General features: G+C 42.1%; 2 protein-coding genes across 2 annotated transcripts; both read left to right on the top strand.

Moving 5' to 3' along the window:
* The first annotated feature begins 4,302 nt into the window (after positions 1–4,302).
* LOC109759249 (3beta-hydroxysteroid-dehydrogenase/decarboxylase-like) lies at positions 4,303–7,561 on the top strand. The gene is made up of 8 exons (XM_020318072.1): positions 4,303–4,561; positions 4,791–4,880; positions 5,015–5,148; positions 5,359–5,517; positions 6,339–6,461; positions 6,535–6,614; positions 7,212–7,419; positions 7,514–7,561. Exons 1-8 carry the CDS (start codon positions 4,303–4,305, stop codon positions 7,559–7,561), a joined length of 1,101 nt encoding a protein of 366 aa, XP_020173661.1.
* Positions 7,562–15,695: 8,134 nt separating this feature from the next.
* On the top strand, positions 15,696–18,316 carry LOC109759248 (obtusifoliol 14-alpha demethylase-like). The gene is made up of 2 exons (XM_020318070.2): positions 15,696–16,583; positions 16,764–18,316. The coding sequence occupies exons 1-2, from the start codon at positions 16,098–16,100 to the stop codon at positions 17,772–17,774; spliced, it is 1,497 nt and encodes a 498-aa protein (XP_020173659.1). The 5' UTR covers positions 15,696–16,097; the 3' UTR covers positions 17,775–18,316.
* Positions 18,317–20,944: the final 2,628 nt, after the last annotated feature.

Genomic DNA, 20,944 nt, shown 5'->3' with positions numbered 1-20,944 from the left:
CAGTTTTAGAAAAAACAAAAGAAAATGATGGAAATGTCAAAAAAATAAAATAAAATAAGTTCCCATGTGATATGTGGTCTAGTTGTTGGGAAAATTTACAAATATGAATTTCGACTTTATTTGCAAAATCTCTCTGGAATTTGTAAAATGGGCATAACTTTTGCATACGAACTCGGATGAAAAAGTTTTTTATATCAAAAATCATCTACTCGAAAAGTTAAATCCGAATTTAACGGGGGGAACCCCGGTCTGCATCCTGCTTCTTCTTCTCTTCCCCCTGCTTCTTCTTTCTCGCACGACTTCTGTAAGTGGGGTTCCACTCCGCAGACCCCTCAAACCACGGAACAACGCCTTTGCCTCGTGTTCGTCCTGGGTGTTCAGGATTCTTGATGGAGCATGTGTAAGCTCGTCGTTCTCTCTCTCAGGCTGGAACGCCCCCGTTCGAGCCTCTTCTATTGCAACAAGTAAAGCGTCCGAGGCTTCTTTAAGACTTTTTTGCTCAATAATCTCCTCTGTCTTTGGTTCTAACTTTCCCCCATGCGCATAAACCAAGTCCTGCACCCGTCAGGCCAAACCACTGTTTTTGGAGTGACCCTGCAGCAATCATCTTTTCCTCAGATTCATCCCACTTAGGCCGGCCAGTCTTGTAGGCACATGGCCCCAGAACATGGTGGTGCCTTTTTTTTCTCGGCATTTATCTTGTTTTTCCTTGACCGTTTCTTAGTTGCTTCCGATTCCTTGAACTCCACAAATAAGTCCCAGTGATCTTTTAACTTCTCCAGTGGTCCAGTGAATTCTCGAGTCTGCTTTTCTGTGTCGACGTAGTTGGCCCATAATCTTTTCTTCCAGTTGCAGAATTGTGCGGCCATCTTCTTAAGAGCACTCTTCTTGACTTTCTCCCGTTCTGCATCTGTGAAATGCTCTGGTAGGGTTAAATGTGACATGAGCTTATCCCAAAGAAAATCTTTTGCTCTTTCGTCGACAAAACTAACTCCTCGATCTTCCTTTGGCTTATTCCATTCTTGAAAGGAGATCGGGATTTGGTCCCTGACAATAACTCCGCATTGACGTATAAATTTGTCCGCATGCTTTTTAGGAGCAATCGGTTCACCATCTGGTTTCATCTCATCGATGTTGTACTTTATGCCAGCCTGCAACTTTTTGGCCGGTCCTCATACTAACCTTTGTTTCTTAAGAGATGCTTGATCGGAAGAAATCGACGATGTCCCAGGTACACATTCTTCTTACTTTTATCCAAATATATACTTTGGGTCTCATCTAAACAGTGCGTGCATGCGTGGTATCCCTTGTTTGTCTGTCCTGAAAGGTTACTAAGAGCAGGTCAATTATTGATGGTTACAAGCAGCAATGCTCGTAGGTCAAATTCATGTTGTTTGTGCTCGTCCCGCACACGTACACCTTTTTTGTCCCACAGCTGTAAAAGTTCTTCAACTAATGGCCTTAGGTACACATCAATGTCATTGCCGGATTGTTTGGGGCCTTGGATGAACACTGGCATCATAATGAACTTCCGCTTCATGCACAACCAAAGAGGAAGGGTATAGATACATAGAGTCACAGGCCAGGTGCTATGATTGCTGCTTTGCTCCTCAAAAGGATTAATGCCATCTGCACTTAAACCAAACCATACGTTCCTTGCGTCATCTGCAAAGTCCTGCCACTTTCTCTCGATTTTCTCCACTGCGACCCGTCAACGGGTACTCTCTCAACTTCTTGTCTTTCTTACGGTATTCTTTGTGCCATCGCATCAACTTGGCATGCTCTTTGTTTTGTAACAAACGTTTCAACCCTGGTATTATAGGGTCATACCACATCACCTTGGCAAGAATCCTCTTTCTGGGGCCCTCGCCCTCAACATCACCAGGGCCATCGCGGCTAATCTTATAGCGCAATGCACCGCGTACCGGGCATGCATTCAAATTCTCGTACTCCTCACCGCGGTAGAGGATGCAGTCATTACGATATGCATGTATCTTCTGCACCTCTAATCCTAGAGGGCAGACGACCTTCTTTGCTTCGTACGTACTGTCGAGCAATTCATTGTCCTTTGGAAGCATCTTATTTAACATTTTCAGCAACTTTTCAAATCCCTTGTCAGATACACCATTCTCTGCCTTCCATTGCAGCAATTCCAGTCTGGCACCCAGCTTTTTCTTGTCATCTTCGTAATTTAGGTACAACAATTTCTTGTGACCCTCTAACATGCGCTGCAACTTCAACTTCTCCTTTTCACTTGCGCGGTTTCTCTTTGCATCAGCAATGGCCGACCAAGATCATCAGCGGGCTTATCTGATGCCTCTTCTTCAGCTTCTTCCCCCATTGTAGTACCATCGTATTCAGGGAACCCAGCATAGCTGTCCTCATCCTCTTCTTCTTCATTCTCTTCCATTAGAATCCCTCTTTCTCCGTGCTTTGTCCAACAGTTACAGCCGGACATGAAACCGGACGTAAACAGGTGGACGTGAATGACTCTTGAGTTAGAGTAATTGTTATCATTCTTACAGACAGCACAGGGACAACACATAAAACCATCCCGCTTGTTTGCCTCAGCCCCAAGCAGAAAAATATGCACGCCATCAATGAACTAGGGAGAGCGTCGGTCATCATACATCCATTGTCGGCTCATCTTCATTACACAACACCGAAGAGACCAAATTAATACAAGTTCATACACACTTATTCTCATAAAACAACATACAACTATCTAGCTAAAGCATTTAAATGCAACAACAAATACGATCAAGATCGCAACTAAGGTAACAATTGATCCAACAACATAGTGATATCAAGCCTCTTTATTAACGGCATATTTTCTAATCTTTCTAATCTTCAAGCGCATTGCATCCATCTTAATCTTGTGATCATCGACGACATCGGCAACATACAGCTCCAGTTTCATCTTCTCTTCTTCAATTCTTTTAATTTTTTCTTTCAAATACTCTTTTCTTTTTCAACTAAATTTAACTTCTCGACAAGAGGGTCGGTTGCAATTTCCGGTTCACATACCTCCTAGATAAAAATATCTATATCAACTTGATGGGCATAATTGTCATAAACACGAAATGCAACAAATAATTATAAAAGAGAATATATATACCACATCTGAATCATAAACCGGACGAGGGCCGACGGGGACGGATATTAAAATCATGCCAATATGTATAACAAACAACCATACAGGTAAGAAAATTATAGAAGTAACTATCTAAATAATACAAACATGATATTTAAAAAAAAAATAAGAACAAGAGGCTCACCAAGGTGGTGCCGGCAACGGGACAGTGCGGGCGATCGAAGGTGGTTAGGAAGGGGACGGGAAGGCACTAAGTAAACCACACCTACACATGTGCAAACTAAGAAGTTAATTTGAGCTCAAATTGCATATATATCAAATAAACGTCCACATAATTACTCCCAGACTAAAACCCACAAATCGCTATACTTATAGAGCATTGCACGAGCTAATCTAGCAGTGAGAGATGAAAGGACAAAGTTTCTAACCTTTGTGAACACTTGGATAGATGGGGTGCCTTCAAATCTTGACAAATCTTGGCAAAAATGGAGGATGAGGTTGAGCAAAGGGAAGAGAACAGAGGAGAGAAACGAAAAAGGAGAGATTGGGCTCGGGCTGGAAGAAGCATGGGTTTATATAGGGACATCTTTAGTCCCGGTTTGTATCACCAACCGGGACTAAAGGTCCACTTTAGTCCCGGTTGGTGAGACAAACCAGGACTAAAGGGACTTGTGGGGCCCCAGCCTGACGCCAACCTGCCACTACCTCTTTAGTCCTGGTTGGTATCACCAACCGGGACTATATGTCACAAATGAACCAGGACTAATGATACCCGTGGCCCCGTCCGCTCCTAGCCGTTGGAACCGGGACTAATGATTACATTAGTCCCAAGCCGTAACCAAATCGGGACTAAAGAGGCGGACAAAAGGTCTGTTTTCTACTAGTGTAGTAGTAGCTGCCACCCGGTCTTTGCACATAATGGAAGCGGCGCGCAAATGAGAGACACTAGTTTAGTACATGTCACAATGCAAATGTAGCCAAGGTGAAACTTGAACTGATTCTTGAATCTTAATCATCAAATTTGTGCACTACTTTCTCAGCTAGCAGCCCACGTGCGCACTGAAAGCATGCTCCCAACGGCACATGCAACCAAACCCATCAGCCTACATATAAATAAATGATGCTAGAACGGAGGAAGCAAGTACTTTCGACGGTAGCGCACTAACACACATTGTGATTAGGGTACCTCTACTAGCTAGTTAGCGCACATGGATCCGTCCCTGGTCAGTGTTGGCGGCCGCCGGGAAGCACGGCTGTGCGCGGTGACCGGTGGGCGGGGATTCATGGCGAGGCACCTGGTGGCCGCGCTGCTCCGCTCTGGAGATTGGTGTGTGCGGATCACCGACCTCGGCCCCGAGGCCGCCCTGTCACCCGCCGAGGATGATGGGCTTCTTGGCGCCGCCCTCCAAGACGGCCGCGCCACCTATGTCTCCGTCGACGTCTGCGAATTAGCCCAACTTACAAAAGGTACTTGTTACATTCTTTGTCATCCAAGGAAGAAGGTTGCGGCCAAAATCACTCCACACAAGCTGCTGGTCCGTAGTTGAGAGATACAACATATATAGAAATGAATAGCGACATATTTGAATAGATCTGTACATTAACATTTCTTGAACTCCAACAGGTAGTTTTCACCAAGTTTTGGCCACAATTGTGATATGTTCCGGTTAGTTATTTGATCTTATATGCACTGCAGCTTTGGAAGGGGTGCATACTGTTTTCCACACTGCTGCCGCCGATCATACCAAGAACAACTTCCAACTTCATTACAAGGTCAACGTCGAGGGTACGTAACGTGTGCATCCGTAAAGTTAATTTTCTTTCTACCTTTGAGATCTCAATGCCATGTAAACTCTCCCCTTGATTCAAGTTAATTAATCACAAATTAAACATTTCGTTTTGCTATTTTCTCGAGCACAGGAACAAAGAATGTCATCGAGGCTTGTAACACATGCAAGGTTAAAAAGCTCATATACACTAGTTCCAGTGGGGTTGTATTCGATGGTGTTCATGGCCTGTTTGCCGTAGACGAATCAACACCATATCCAGATAAGGTACAGTTGTAATTGAATAAGTCAGTTTTAATTTAGTGGCTTGCTTGTTATGGCCTCCATTTCATATCAATTTGTCATCTTTAACTAGCGTTATATATCCCTCATTCCAGTATTTGCCTGCTCATTAGCACATTTACCTTTCTTCTCTTCATTAAAATGGCAAAAAGTATATCTGTTCTAGGGCTAACCACATGGTTTTCTTGTTATCAGTTTCCCGATGCATATACAGAAACCAAGGCAGAGGCAGAAAAGCTTGTGATAAAGGCCAACAGAACAAATGAGCTTCTCACTTGTTGTATACGTCCTGGCAGCATTTTTGGTCCCGGTGACACGATAGTGCCAATTTTAGTTTCTTACGGAGGAATGATGGTAAGTACATGTATATATGTTGCATATAATATAATGTAATAATAAAGCTAAAACATAGTTCTAAACTAAATATTTTCAGTACCTCATTTGTTAATACTAGAATGTTTTGGACACATACAAAAGTTTGCGCACGACCCTTATTTGTTGCCTCAATAGTCCATATGAATATGGTAGTAAAAATATTTTCCTTTGTGATGTTGGTGGTTAGAATCATTAACCTCACACACCGACACATGTCATAGTCAAATAAGCACGCACATCATGCTTTGTTTTAAACATGAAAAAGTTTAATATAATGGATTAGCCTTGTTTATGAAGAAAATGAGCTGATAATCTTACAAAATTTGGTTAATTGGTGGGAAGCCAGTCGAAGCTAATACAACTGGCATTGAAAACTAGCTGGGTATGAAAATTGACCAAACACATATACGATCTTAGACCCATCCCATCCAGCCCTTCGGGTCGTACCGTACGCATCGTCACCATCACCCATTGCTCCCACAACCATCAGTTATGATTTCACCACATAAAAACCCTGATCATGCACCTCCATGCCTCTTGCGATGGAACCGGACACAGTTACCGGCCCATGGACACATGGTGCGGAAGTTACATCCCAAGGGGCAGCGGATCTTGGCCTCTCGACTACACAACTGAATCAGCTTTTTTGGCAATACCTCTAAAGATGGGTCCAATACTGGAGGTGCCTCCGATATCTGAAACACACTTTTCATGCTAATACAAATACTTTAAAAAGAAAACACTAAATACATTTGTTGTGTTCTAGTTTGAAGTAAATGACTTATTGCTTATTGTTGCAGATAATTATTGGTGATGGCAAGAATTGTGATGATTTTGTGTATGTTGAGAACGTGGTGCATGGTCATCTATGTGCAGAGAAAACTCTTTCTACCAAAGACGGTGCAAACAGAAGTGGAGGAAAAGTATATATGTTTATAATTGAGCTACAAAAAAGATACACGTTATTATCTTGTGACATCTTTAATTGTTTTATAGGCCTACTTTATAACTAATCTAGAGCCAGTGAATTTGTGGGACTTTGTTTATATGGTTTTGGGAGAACTTGGATACAAAAGGTGAAATTTCACTATTCCCTCCCTTATCATGGTGCGTTATGTCCACATTTTTTATCTTTTTATATCATTGAAATATCTAAGCCACTTTCATATGTGGATAGAAGCCAATACTATCTTATCCCTCCAAAATATGGCTATTTATTGATGAACACAAATAAAGTGGTTAACAACATGTGATTGTGGATTTCAAAGTTCCCATCGACATTGGTGCACATCATATGACACTGACAACACTTGTTTCTACATGTACATGCAGAAAAGACACCCTTGTATTTATTCATAGCAACTGAGACTTTTGATATATAATGAACTGACTATTTTAAAGAATTCGTTGTCCTAACAATATATGGACACCCTATATATTCTGGATTTGTTGTAAACCATAGTACATGTCTCAGCTACGTGTACATGTGGTCTCGCATTTTTAGAGTAAATCGTCACATTTCTTTGTTGTTATCTATATTTAAAGTATATATGCATTTTGCAGTTGCCAATGCAATGTATCATTAATAAGACACATTTTGCTGAGGTCAATCGATTATTTCCTGTAACCAAGCAATAACTGATTATATAACTACCTTATGGCACATTTTGTAGCCGATTCAGATTAAGAATTCCGTCATATCTTGTCAAGCCGATAACATGTCTGCTAGACTGGAGCTACAATAATATATTCTCTCTTTACGGAATGCGTCAACCTGGCATGCTAACATCTGCAAGCATTAAGTATGCAACGCTGAATAGAACATTCAATTGCAACAGTGCTGCTGAACAACTTGGTTACAAACCAATAGTGCCACTCAAGGTTGTTGCTTCAACTTATTTTGTTCGATCTCTATACTTAGTATTTTGATATAATTTTTGACTATGCTGACACTTCCTATGAACTTCATTGTTAGGAGGGAGTAAAGATGACTACTGAATTCTACAAGTGGTCAAGAACGTGAGATTTGCATATTTTTATCTTAGAAGAAAGAGGGTGGACAATTCAACTAACAAGAACACCCCCACCCCTCGCACCCACCAATGTCTGGACGTGTATCTATCAACCTGAAGTCAAAGTGTGGTGGCGATATTGGACCATAATTTGATTTGCATTCTATTTCATCTATCACCATGAATTGCATATGAATGAAGGACCATATACATGTTATAGTTGGAATTAATTACTTTGTTGTCATGAATCTTTCCACTCATGAAACCTTTTGTGACTAGAAACTTGTAAAAAAAAACTTGTAAAGGTGCTCTTGGTGTTGATTCATGTTTAAAGACATGATCAGGTCTTGTGGCTGTTCAAAATCCTTTATCTATAAAGCGCGGAGCACGAGCCTTTTCCGTCAACACCCCAACAGGTTGTTCAGCATAGAAAGTTCAATTATTTTACCACATAGAAAAGCACTATTCACACTCGTTCTGTGTAAGGTCATATTTCGATGGTTCATATAAGAAAGTAAGATCCTTAAAAGCCTATAATCTAGCTATGTGTGCTTCTAGCTAATAAAGTCAAAACATCTACCAGTGTGAAGCCTTTGGACAACTAGTCAGGCTTTATTTTGCACCACTTGTCCATCTTCACCTTGCTTGTTTTGAACAACAACTTTGAATAAGGAAGAGTCAACTGTTCTGAGTATTCACGTTTTTCTCATGCGTTCGTCGTACAGACAGTTTCATGCACATGCTTGGGCTGCTTGCACAAAGACGATCTAGATTGACCGACGTGGATTGGCAACCACATCCAGATCGGCCAGATCTTTTAGTTCATATGGGCTACCCGGGAACCAAACTTAGCAAGGGCATGTTCTCAAAAGGATAAAACAATAGCAAGGCACAGATAGGTCGGCTAATGTTTTGACTTTTGCCTTGAGCAGATATGATGGTAGCTAAAATTTGTGCTCATGCTGTACTTATTTCATCCTTATTATGGATCTACGATTGTGTTTTGCTTAAATGCTGACAATATACTTTATTTAGATGCCATGAACAGCCCCACCGCAGCAGCTAACATTGGCTGCTAAATTTTCTACATCAATATATTATTATGTATTAAGAGAATTCCATACAAGTAGACATGGCTACAGCAATATCACCTACGGGCTGACAGTAACAACATACACACTTTAGGGTTTGTTGAGAGGATTATAGAAGTGAGCCATGTGGGATTTTGGACCAGGGAGTATGTACCTGATGCGGTTTCTAGACCTAAATCGCCATAGTTAAGTCTACAATCAAATCTGTTCTTTTTTCATAACGGACTGTAATAAACCTTGTAGCCCAGTCAATTTCTTATTCGAAAACTGGGTTAATGAATTATTAGTTTTTTTTATGTTTTGCAACAAAGTGAGTGATTTTATCAATGTCGGCTGAAAAATATTTCGGCAAAACCAAGTCTGTGAATGAACTCCGAAGCTCAATCAATATGCAGTTTATGTGATACAAAATCATCACCATATGTGAGTACTTCCCTTGGTGTAGCTTGAGAAATGAAAAAATGAGTTTAAACTCAAAATCTTCTTGCAGAAAAAAAATCAATAGAACCATCTATAGTAAGCCCACTACCACAGACACTTGGGAGTCAGGCCTATAAATTATGAAACAGCTCCAAATAGCAAACTATATGAAAATACATAGTTTGTGATAACCTTTTATCTTCAGAGGCCTTGTTAACACTAAGTCAATACTTGTTTGTCTCTTTCAGTACGTGAGCTTAAATTGAATCTAGCGACTTTAATTTAGTGCCAATGAATGGCAAAATAACATAGTAATTGCCTATGTGCTGACAGTAACAACATACACACTTTAGGGTTTGGAAAAAGATTATATATATGGGCTATATATGTGGGATTTTTGGATGAGAAGATATCTCCCTTGTCTTATCCATATCCTCCAGAGAGTTCTACACCACTAACACCCCCCCCCTCCGCGAGCATGCAGCTTTTCTCCTCTCCCGCCTCTCTCACCTCTCGCAGTAATCGGCTAACTTGGCAACTCCAGCGCACAACATGCCTGACTGTAGTTCACGACAGAGCATCCTCCTCTTCTCCTTATCCTCCTCCCAGTCCTATGGCCCATTCCTCATCGAGACCCATGAATAAGGCATGCCACCACATCACTGTTGCAAGTGTGACCGACTAGCAAGGGGGGGGGGGGGGGGGACAGGGGGGGGACTAACTAGGCCATGGCCGCTGCTGCAACTCTTGGTAGCCAATATAGGAGCCTGTAATGGCGACCACTAGGTCCTGCGACGGTGACCACCGGGTGCTATCACAATGACAACCAGATGCTCTAATGGTGACCATAGGATGCTGCAAGCCCTGGCCGACCATCAAGTGCTACGACGATGACCACATGATGATGTGTCGCGACTGTGACCATGGGATGTTACGAGGTTGTGATGGTGACCATCGGGTGCTATGATGGTGATGACCAGGTGTTGCAATGACGTCCATGGGATGCTAGCTTGCGACGGTGACCACCGGACGCTACAATGGCGACTGATGGCTGCTGAAACTGGGACTCGAGCAACTGACACCTGGTCGAAGCTACAACAATGGGCGTCTTATTCAGTGGCGACTAAGCCTCGTGGTGGAGCGAAGCCGAGGGTGAGTTTTACATGCGCGCCATCGTGGGATAGGGCATGTCGGGAGATCACTACCGGAATTGATGTGTTTGCCAAGCGCCCAATTCTTTGTCAAGTTTATTTTGTCGGGCACTTGGCTAAGTCTCCAACCTAAATCCATTGATCGAAAAACACTCGGTAAAGGAAAAACAGTCGGTACAGCCGTCACTTTGCCAAGTGTTGATACGTGACACTCGACAAATGGGTGGACATATTTATCTGCTCATCACGGTTGACAACAGGGTGATGTCACGTCACAACAAAACCACTTTCTCATGGAGTGAAGGGGGTAAAATGAACGGTATCAAGTACCACGTGACACATGTGGTAAGCAATCCAAACTATTCAAAAAAAAAAAAAAAACGGTATCAAGAGTTTAGGGGCCTAACAGGTTTTGAAGTTCAGGTTGCAAATTAAACTAGGGAACAAGTAATGGTTGAAATTTGCACTTCTCTCAGAAGCAAAGCATGCAATTACCAATTTATCTGTGATGCATGACTATTCAGGGATGTACTACGCTACGGATGTAGTCAGTTCAATATTAATTACTCACTCCATAGTGCTAGATACATCCATTTGAGCAACAAGTAATTCGGGACCCAGGGAATATATAATTAATAGATGTTTGTTCAAACTGGGGAAGCTAGACACCGCATAACCACACTAAATCTAAATAATTAAGGAAGAGTCAACTGCTCCGAGTCCTGTGCTTGTCTCCTGCCTTCTTGGTAGAGACAGTTCCGTGTAGATGGGCTGCTTGCACTTGAAAAGAATCAATATTTTCCATCTGACTACCTGCTTTTTAGCTCACATGGACTACCTGGGAAACAAACATAGCTTGATGAGATTTGCAAGGGCATTAATTGTCTTTTGACTTGGCAGACATGATTCTCATTGCGTGTGGGCTGCTAACTAAACTTTGTGCAAATGCTATACTACTTATTCCCTTCTCCTTTAATAATGCAGGTTTAGGATGTTCCACAATACTCCTTGATTTACTTATATGCTGACACAGTATACTACAACAACATACTACAATCGATCAATAGCTAAATAGTGGACTGCTAAATTTTGTACAGTAATTTATATGAGAGTAAAAAAGCTAAACAGTGTACTAACGGTTTTCTCAAAGGTCATACTATGAGGCCCTTTCTTGCTTTTTTGAGAAACATAAAAACCAATCTTTTAAAAAAATCAACCTCTTTATTATGACGCGGAGACTTTATAGGCAAACAATTATGTCGCTAAGCCTGCCAAAAAATTCAACTATAAATATCTTCCGCATAAATCTTTTTTCTAATCGGAAAACAGTGCTCTCGTCGCTTACTCAGAAAAAGAAGAAGCAATTACCGAGTTCTCGTGAATTCGTGACACATGCCATAGTATAGTTGTCATCCAAGGAAACACTAGTTGATGTAGTAAATTCAAAAGAAACTAAGAAGCTAGACAATCACACTAAACTCTAGAGAAATAAGGAAGAGTGAAATGGGCCGAGTCCTGTATTGTGTTCGTGGTAGAGACAGTCCCGTGCACGTAGACTGTTTGCACACAATATAAGATTCCCCGATTGACCGATGTGGATTGGCAACTACATCCAGATCGGCCCAGTTTTTTTTTTAGTTCACATGGTCTACCTGAGAATCAAACTTAGCAAGGGCAGAGGCCGGCTATGTTTTGACTTGAACATATGTGATTCTCGATGCTCGTGGGCTGCTAGCTAAATTTTGTGCACAGATGCATGCTGTACTCTTCCTCCTTATTATGGTTCTACGCAAATGTGTTTTGCTTAAATGCCGACAATATACTTACTTACTTAGGTGCTACCGACATCTGCTAACGTGGGCTGCTAAAATTTGTACATTGATATATTCTTCTGTAATTAAGACAATTCCATGTGAGTAGAGTAGACATAGGTACAATGTTTTCACTTGGGTGCTGATAGTACCAACACACACACTTTCAGGGCTGGAGAGCGGATAATATAGATGAGCTATGTGGGATTTTGGAGTAGGGAGTTCATACGTGATGCGGTTTCTAGACCTGAACCGCCTCAGTAAATTCTGCAATAATCGGTTGTTTTCTCAAAACAGAGTACCAAAAGCTATAACAAAGCTCCAATTTTAATATGGGGTTGAAGTGCTACAAAATCATAACTATTTGGTTATAAGTAATTCCATAGTGTAACTTGCAAAATGAACAAAGGACTATAAACCATATGGAAAACAAAAAAGATATAAAGAGTTAAGAGTTGCGTCATGTCTCCATCAGCTGCATGCATGTATGCGTGCTAGATCCAGACGTGATTCTGTGCACATGCATGCATGCATGGGCTGCTTGCACAAGATGGGTAATAAAATAAGTTGCACGCATGCAGAGATTTGCTTATGTTGTGACGTCGCCAGACCTGTACGTGATTCTCGACAACAGATATGGATCTATGATCGTTAACAGATATCGGCAACATCGCCATCGCCTAACGTGGGCTGCTAACTTCTGTATGCTGACTCGCCTAACGTGGGCTGCTAACTTCTACGGAGTATATGGTGAGTAAGCTTTTGTAAAACTGTGCTGTTACTGTATGTCTTCGTGGTTAGAACTTTGTTCGGGTTGTTGGTTTCTAGTTTCTCTCAACCTTTGGCGCTCCCTTGGGAATCGTTTTTGATCACCCTGGGAGCGTATGTTCCTTCATGTGGGAGTGCCGCGGTAGCCAGGGCACCTGCCACTTGTTTTTTTTCCTTTTGTTTGACACTTGCCCCTGCTAGGATACTTTGTTTTAACGGTTTCAATAAAATGAGATCAGAGGTTTAGACCCGGTTTTGGTACACTACTCTAGTGATTTTTCCTACCGTCTCTAATCAACTGAGTTTGCGAAACCTCCTGTGAATATCCCACTTAGGCCGGTTGTCAAGTAAGAGTCTGTTCCAGTCAGTCATGTGGTAAAAACAACTTGTATTCTTAATTTCAGGGCTAACATAATTTCCTTTTTAGCAACCAGCCCTCCAATCAAAATTCACGGAATTGTTGACACATGGTCTATCACTGATCAACACATGATGTATCAGAAACAAATATTCAACTTCATCTCACAATTGCATTGCATTTCATACCATTGCTACCTAGTATTCAATTTCATTATTGTTGTTATGATATCTCAGTAGGCACTTCAGGATTGAAGAAGACGAGTACAAAGCATCCTGTAGCTACGTGTGCTTAATTGTGAAACTTCATGAAGAAGCAGAGTGGGACAATGAAAACAAGTGCTCATGCACATCGATATCGTCGACAAAGACGCAATTCAATACCTCTTGCAGCTCCCTTTTCCGCTTGGCCCTTAAACCTTGCAGCAAAGGCACGCATACTCATTTACTTCATTTCTCAAATGACATTCGAGTACTTGTCCACTTCATTCTAGAAACACAATCGTATTTTTATATCTCATTCTTAATTATTTAGTTTAATTAATACAATGATAAACTTTTTGGAATGTCATAATTAACCACTTATAATACCGTGAAAGTCAAAAATGTATCTTTAATCTATTGGTTAATTTGTTATACGCCACTACCACCTTTGTGTATTCAAGAAATGCAACTACAAAAAAATGCTTGAAAAATAGCACTCTAAAAAAGGTTACTATGATATATGTCAATGCCACAATGGTATATTTTGAGGTATACAAGTGTCAGGTTGGCATTAGCGGCATGTGCATGCCTCCACTTCCGCCTTTCTTCCTTGGGCAACCTAGACATGATCTAGACCCGGATTGCATATCGATGGCAGTGGTGGCTGGAGATTGGAAGTATACAAGAGGGCAAGAGCACTATAGGAAATTTGCTAACTTGCAATGCTCCATTTTGGTCACAAACTCCTTACTATAGTCAATTTATGACCATTTTTGTCACCAAATTCATATGGTGAACAATTGAATTTCACCAATTTACTATATTGACATTTGTTATATTGTGATAATAGATTTATTAACTTTTTGCCCCCTGTCATTATTTTTCTCAATACTTGACATATTTCTCATAGTGGAGGGAGTAACAGGAACTTAGGGTTAGGTTACAAAGGGTTGCTATATTTTCCCGGATGGGCATTCAAGTCCACTCGAGAGAGGCACTATCTCAGTCAAGTGTACGGAGCAGTCTATGATCTACAAAGCTTTCTCAGAATTTCAGCCATCATTCATTGTTGATGGGTTTTTTTTTCCTTCGTAACTAAGCCCAGATGGGTACTTCGGCCAATGCCTTTATAGTGACCTCCATTTTAGAAGGATATTCCTGCACATCCGTAATCTTCCGTCGGCGATAGCACAATTACGTATGTTTTCAGTTCATGCTGAAAACTTAAACTATGATGTCTAACTTTTACTTTTTTTCTATTTCTATATTTGGAGAATCCTGGGAACCAAAGAGGCTCTATGTGTGGGTCCATGTGTGATTATTATTGGTACTACGGGGTGAAAACCTTTCTTCATGTCTTTGTTGGTCAGGCTCAATAGCAGCAAACTTACTTTGTTATGTTGTTGAAGACGCTGTCTCAGTAAATCACAGAGTCGACGAGTAACCATCAAAACTCGACCATCATTTTGTTAGTGCTATCATATGCAATCTACACCTTTTTATGAAGTTTGATTTAAAAAAAATGTAATTTTCAAACACTAGCAACATTTTCCTGTAGCTGGCAGTACAGTCCGGTAACCGTCCGGTTACCAGAAATCTCGAATGGTAAAAAAATGCCTTTTTTTTTACCCGCAAAAAAAAATGCCTTTTCCTTACTGCTTTGCATCAAGTTTATTAAAGATTACCATCTGCACAAATGATGCAGACGCCAGGGGTACCAACCACCTTTCCAAAGAGAAAAACAGCATTGTATTGTAGCTACTTAAAAGGTCCAAAGGTTAACTTCCAACAATGAGAACCACGGGCATGCTTTAGTCACAGTGGCTACTATCTAGCTAGATGGAAGTAATGTTGGACTTCTCAAACTGTTACTACTACTACTAACAGCTAGCTAGACGTTGTCCATGTTTACAGCTAGTATATCAGTTCGTAATAGTCTCTGTAAATATTCGATCGATGTTAATGTCGTCCTTAGCCGCCTTCCTGTGTTTTCTATCTGCGGTATATAGGACGGCGTCCTTGCTCTAATTATTTATGATGTGCTTCATGATACTACCAGCTGGCTAATTATATATGTGAGACACTAACTAGCTACCAGCTGGCCGGTAATACATACACTACTGAGATTGTAGACCCATTTGTCAAGACGTACCATTTCGCTACTAGCCCTGTTCGTACGTACAGTATTGAGGTATGCATGCAAGCCAAATCTTCTGTTAAAGTTAGTGCAATGAATTCATTCATTTTAGTTTGAGACATACTCCTATATATTTATAAAGCTGAGTTGAAATTACTTCATGATCTGTGATTGTTTCTCTTCACATATATATCATCAATATTCTCATCTTGATATGGTATCTTTTCTTTCTTTTTCTTTTTCACTCTAGTCAATATTTTTAAGCCACTAGCTCGATTAATATGAACATTTATATGGTATATGCTTGGTTATCAGCTAGGCCGGGGGTGCTATCCCTATTTTCAAATAAAGCTTTCATGCTTGGTTGTTCACTAAACCCATAAAATTGCGATTTGTTCCGAAGTAAATTTAAGAGTCATGGTTTTATAAGAACTTACTCAATTGTAAATGTATGTAAGAATACAGTATACTCTCAAGTCTCATCTGTCCATTTGTTGAACGTCCATACAAAAATATGCAATACGACATAATACTCATAGGGATGGACCAAACAAAATTATGGGGGAGGGAGTAACTCATGCTAATGTTCTTGCAGGTCAAATAACATCATGGACTTCACAAGTCTCACCGTGTTGTGGTGGGCCATAGCTCTTCTTTTCATCACCGTATTAGCCACCAAGATCTCAAGAGCAAGTATCACCAACATTGATCCACAATGTACAACAGGTCAACGTCCACCGGTAGTCCATGAAGCTGCTCTCTTAAAACTAGTGCCTACCCTGTTGAAGAAGGGCCTACCGGCAATGATCAATGATCTATATGTCAAGTATGGAAGTGTCTTCACAGTAAGTTGTTTGGGAGTGACCAAGGTGACACTCTTGATCGGGCCAGAGGTGACGGCTCATTTCTTCCAAGGTTTGGAGTCGGAGATCAGCCATGGTAACCTTTTTGAGTTCACTGTGCCCATGTTTGGCGAGGCGGTTGGTTATGGAAGAGATACCGCTACCCGAACAGAACAGATGCGCTTCCACATCGAAGCACTGAGGCCTTCAAGGTTGAGGAGCCACGTATATCCCATGATTCAAGAAGTGGAGGTGTGTAGTAAACAGGCTGTGCCTTTACTCATATGTTTTTTTTTGCCTGGCCTCAATCTCGGCTTATGCAAGAAACCATTATTTATTGCAAAGTTTAAACTGTAACTACTCGTCTGTTCTGGAGTGCATGTTTACATACAAGTTGTACAAACCTTATTGTGTATTGTTGCATATATGCAGGGTTACTTTGCAAAATGGGGAGAGGAAGGCATAGTTGATATAAAGCTTGAGTTCGAGAAGTTACTGATGTTGATCTCAAGCCGATGTTTGCTCGGTAAAGAGGTTCGAGAGAACATGTTCGATGAGGTATTCAGGCTTTTTCACGAGATTGAAGACAACGGTGTAACATTGATCAGTTTCTTGTTCCCATATCTTCCAACTTCAGCAAACCGGCAGCGTGATAGAGCGCGCATCAGGCTAACACAAATCCTCTCCGATGTCGTTGAGTGCCGTAAGAGCTCCGGCACAGTTGAGGAGGACACACTGCAGAAACTAATTGACTCCAAGTACAAAGATGGTCGCCCTACAACAGTAGCTGAGGTAGTCGGGCTGATCATTGGCTTACTGTTTGCTGGAAAACACACCAGCTCTCACACTAGTACTTGGACTGCAGCTTGTCTACTTAGCCATCCAACCTTCTTGAGAGCTGCCATTGAGGAGCAACAACAAATCAATAACAAATACAAGGACAAGGGGCTAGACTACAATGCATTTATAGAGATGGATACATTGCATTGTTGCATCAAGGAGGCTCTAAGGAAGCATCCTCCAACACCAATGTTGGTTCGCATGGCACATAGGCGCTTCACGGTGAAGACAATCGAGGGCAAACAATATGACATCCCACAAGACCACATTGTAGCAAGTCCTACTATAGTCAACAATAACATCCCTTATATCTATAAGGATCCTGAGGTATATGACCCGTGCCGGTTTGGCCCTGAAAGAAGAGAGGACAAAATAGGTGGCAAGTTCTCGTACACCTCATTTAGCGGTGGACGACATGTTTGCACTGGGGAGGCCTATGCTTACATGCAACTTAAAGTGATATGGAGCCATTTGTTGAGGAACTTTGAGCTGGAACTGATCTCTCCTTTCCCAAAGACAGACTGGAGCAAGTTCTTGCCAGAGCCACAAGGAAAACTTCTCGTTAGATATAAGAGAAATGGCGTTGTGCATCCACTTAATTAGTCAATCTTTTTTTTTTTGTTGCGAAAACGCTTAGTTAGTCAATCTACTTGTGTGCATGCAATTTGCATGTGTATTTGTACGCGTACGTGTTTTCTTATGTGTAATGCCCATGCAATCGTGTTTGTAAGTCGAGAAGTTGCATTGAGAGAGACGTACGGATGCGACATTGAGAGCTAGTAGGTCTGTACTCCCTATTATGTGCATCAGAAATAAGAGTTCTTCGTTGGTTTCAATGTTGTTCTCTGTTGGGAGTGGTTTACGCGTTACTGGTTCCCGGAAGAGTCAATTTCTCCATTAGCTAAACCCTTTATTACCCTACCTTTGGACTCGTATTTTGTTTGTACACAATCACGTCATTAGGGCATCTCCAACGGCGACCCGCAAATTTTCACCTGCGCCTGTTTGCGGACAAAAGGAACTAGTTCGCGGACACGCATGCGCAAGGCAGCCACCCAACGCTGCCCGCATACATCTTAACAAACTATGCAAACAGACCGGACGAAATTCGTTTAAACACTACCTGATTTCATATAAACATGCTGAATTTCATTACATTTCGTACAACATCAACTAAGTGATGCTCGTCTGGCTCGGGAGGTATAATTAATACAACTAACTATGGTCGCCGGCGCCGTTCCCCGTGTCCGGCCATGAGCCCCGAGAACCGATGCTTCGCCTTCCATAGTTCTGCCTCGGCGCTCTCCACCTCCTCCTCCTTAACCTCCGCCTCCGGAGACCCGGGAAGTGAAGCTGTACGCCTCCACGTCGCTGCCAAGTAGCTAATCGGTCGTCGATATTGAGCCCACCAAGCTTGGCCTCAACAGGAGGGGAGGAGCGGTGGCCTTCTTGGGACCCCAGCGGCGGTGACCAACCATGCTCTACTCTTCCTCACTGCCGGCGGCACCCACGAACGAGTCGGCTTCATGGTCGTGACGGCGGGGCGCGGCCTCGCCGTCGGTCTTCCCCCACACCTCATCTGCCGCCTTGTCGAACTCCATGTAGGCGGCCCCCAGTTCGTCATATCGCTGGCGGTACCACCAGTAGGCAAATCAGATCTCGCGGGTGGAGCAGTAGGACTCGAGCAGCGCCGCCTGCTCCGCCAGATCCGTGTCCGGTGTGATCGCCCTGCCGGTGGCGAGCTGCTCCTCCGCCTGTTGGTGCTACTGGAGGAGCTGGTGGTTGTAGGCAGCGTTGGCCTGCGCCTCCCGAAACTGCTCCTCCCGCAACAGGTCCATGTAATGGGCATGCGCCTCGACGATGGTCATGAAGGAAATATGCCCTAGAGAAAATAATAAAGTTGTTATTTTATATTTTCTTATTCATGATAAAGGTTTATTATTCATGCTATAATTGTATTGATCGAAAATTTGAATACATGTGTGAATACATAAACAAATACCGTGTCCCTAGTAAGCCTCTACTAGACTAGCTCGTTGATCAAAGATGGTTAAGGTTTCCTAACCATAGACATGTGTTGTCATTTGATAAAGGGATCACATCATTAGGAGAATGATGTGATGGACAAGACCCATCCGTTAGCTTAGCATATTGATCGTTCAGTTTATTGCTATTGCTTTCTTCATGTCAAATACATATTCTTTCGACTATGAGATTATGCAACTCCCGGATACCAGAGGAATACCTTGTGTGCTATCAAGAGTCACAACATAACTGGGTGATTATAAAAGATGCTCTACAGGTATCTCCGAAGGTGTTTGTTGAGTTGGCATAGATCGAGATTAGGATTTGTCACTCCGACTATCGGAGAGGTATCCTGGGCCCTCTCGGTAGTACACATCACAAGCTTGCAAGCAAACGACTGAGGAGTTAGTCACGAGGTGATGTATTACGGAACGAGTAAAGAGACTTGCCGGTAACGAGATTGAACTAGGCATGAAGATACCGATGATTGAATCTTGGGCAAGTAACTTACCGATGGACAAAGGGAATTATGTATGTTGTCATAACGGTTCGACCGATAAAGATCTTCGTAGAATATGTAGGAGCCAATATGGGCATCCATGTTCCGCTATTGGTTATTGACCGGAGAGGTGTCTCGGTCATGTCTACATAGTTCTCGAACCCGTAGGGTCCGCACGCTTAACGTTCGATGACGGTATAGTATTGTATGAGTTATGTGATTTGGTAACCAAATCAATTGTTAGCCGTGTGCGGCGCCCCCCTCCATCGTTTACACCCCCAGTCACATCTCTGTAGTGCTTAGGCCAAGCCAGCAAGGATCACCTCACCATCACCGTCATCACACCGTCGTGCTGACGGAACTCATCTACTACCTCGATGACTTGCTGGATCAAGAAGGTGAGGGATGTTACTGAGCTGAACGTGTGCAGAACGCGGAGGTGACGTGCATTCGGTATTTGATTGGTTGACGTGAGAAGAAGTTCGACTGCATGAACCGCGCCGTGAAATGCTTCCGCTTACGGTCTACGAGGTACATAGACACACTCTCCTCCCTCGTTGCTATGTATCTCCATGGATAGATCATTGCGTGTGTGTAGAATTTTTTTTGTTTTACATGTAACGTTTTCCAACAGTGGTATCAGAGCCAGGTCTATGCTTAGATGATATGCACAAGTAGAATACAAAGAGTTGTGAGCGGTGATAGTCATATTGCTTACCACCAACGTCTTATTTTGATTCAACAGTATTGTGGGATGAAGCGGTCCGGACCAACCTTACATGTCCAAGCACATGAGACCGGTACCACCGACAGGCATGCAACTAGCTAGTTTTGCATAAAGGTGGCTGGCGGGTGTCTGTTCTCCTACTTTGGTCCTTGAAGAAGCTTAAAATAGTAAACTTGACGAAACACTGTTGTGGTTTTTTGCTGTAGGTAAGAACGGTTCTTGCTAGTAACCCGTAGCAGCCACGTAAAACTTGCAACAACAAAGTAGAGGACGTCTAACTTGTTTTTGCAGAGTATGTTGTGATGTGATATGGTCAAGACATGATGTGATATACGTTATTGTATGACATGATCATGTTTTGTAAGATATCTGGCAACCGGCAGGATCCTTATGATTGTCTCTTTATTGTATGAAATGCATACGCCATGTAATTGCTTTACTTTATCGCTATGAGTTAGCAATAGTTGTAGAAGCAATAGTTGGCGAGACGACCACGACGCAACGATGGAGATCAAGGTGTCG

This window comes from Aegilops tauschii, chromosome 5 (assembly GCF_002575655.3).
Source record: "Aegilops tauschii subsp. strangulata cultivar AL8/78 chromosome 5, Aet v6.0, whole genome shotgun sequence".
NCBI lineage: Eukaryota > Viridiplantae > Streptophyta > Magnoliopsida > Poales > Poaceae > Aegilops > Aegilops tauschii.
Note: the sequence above shows the minus strand (reverse complement) of the source record. Positions and strands in the feature narration are given on the sequence as shown.

Bases quoted from the DNA above. Each gene is read 5' to 3' on its own strand.
- LOC109759248 (XM_020318070.2), top strand. From the start codon at position 16,098: ATGGACTTCACAAGTCTCACCGTGTTGTGGTGGGCCATAGCTCTTCTT. The intron at 16,584-16,763 runs GTGTGTAGTAAA...GCATATATGCAG, and splicing joins CCATGATTCAAGAAGTGGAG to GGTTACTTTGCAAAATGGGG.
- LOC109759249 (XM_020318072.1), top strand. From the start codon at position 4,303: ATGGATCCGTCCCTGGTCAGTGTTGGCGGCCGCCGGGAAGCACGGCTG. The intron at 5,518-6,338 runs GTAAGTACATGT...TTATTGTTGCAG, and splicing joins TTTCTTACGGAGGAATGATG to ATAATTATTGGTGATGGCAA. The intron at 6,462-6,534 runs GTATATATGTTT...ATTGTTTTATAG, and splicing joins CAAACAGAAGTGGAGGAAAA to GCCTACTTTATAACTAATCT.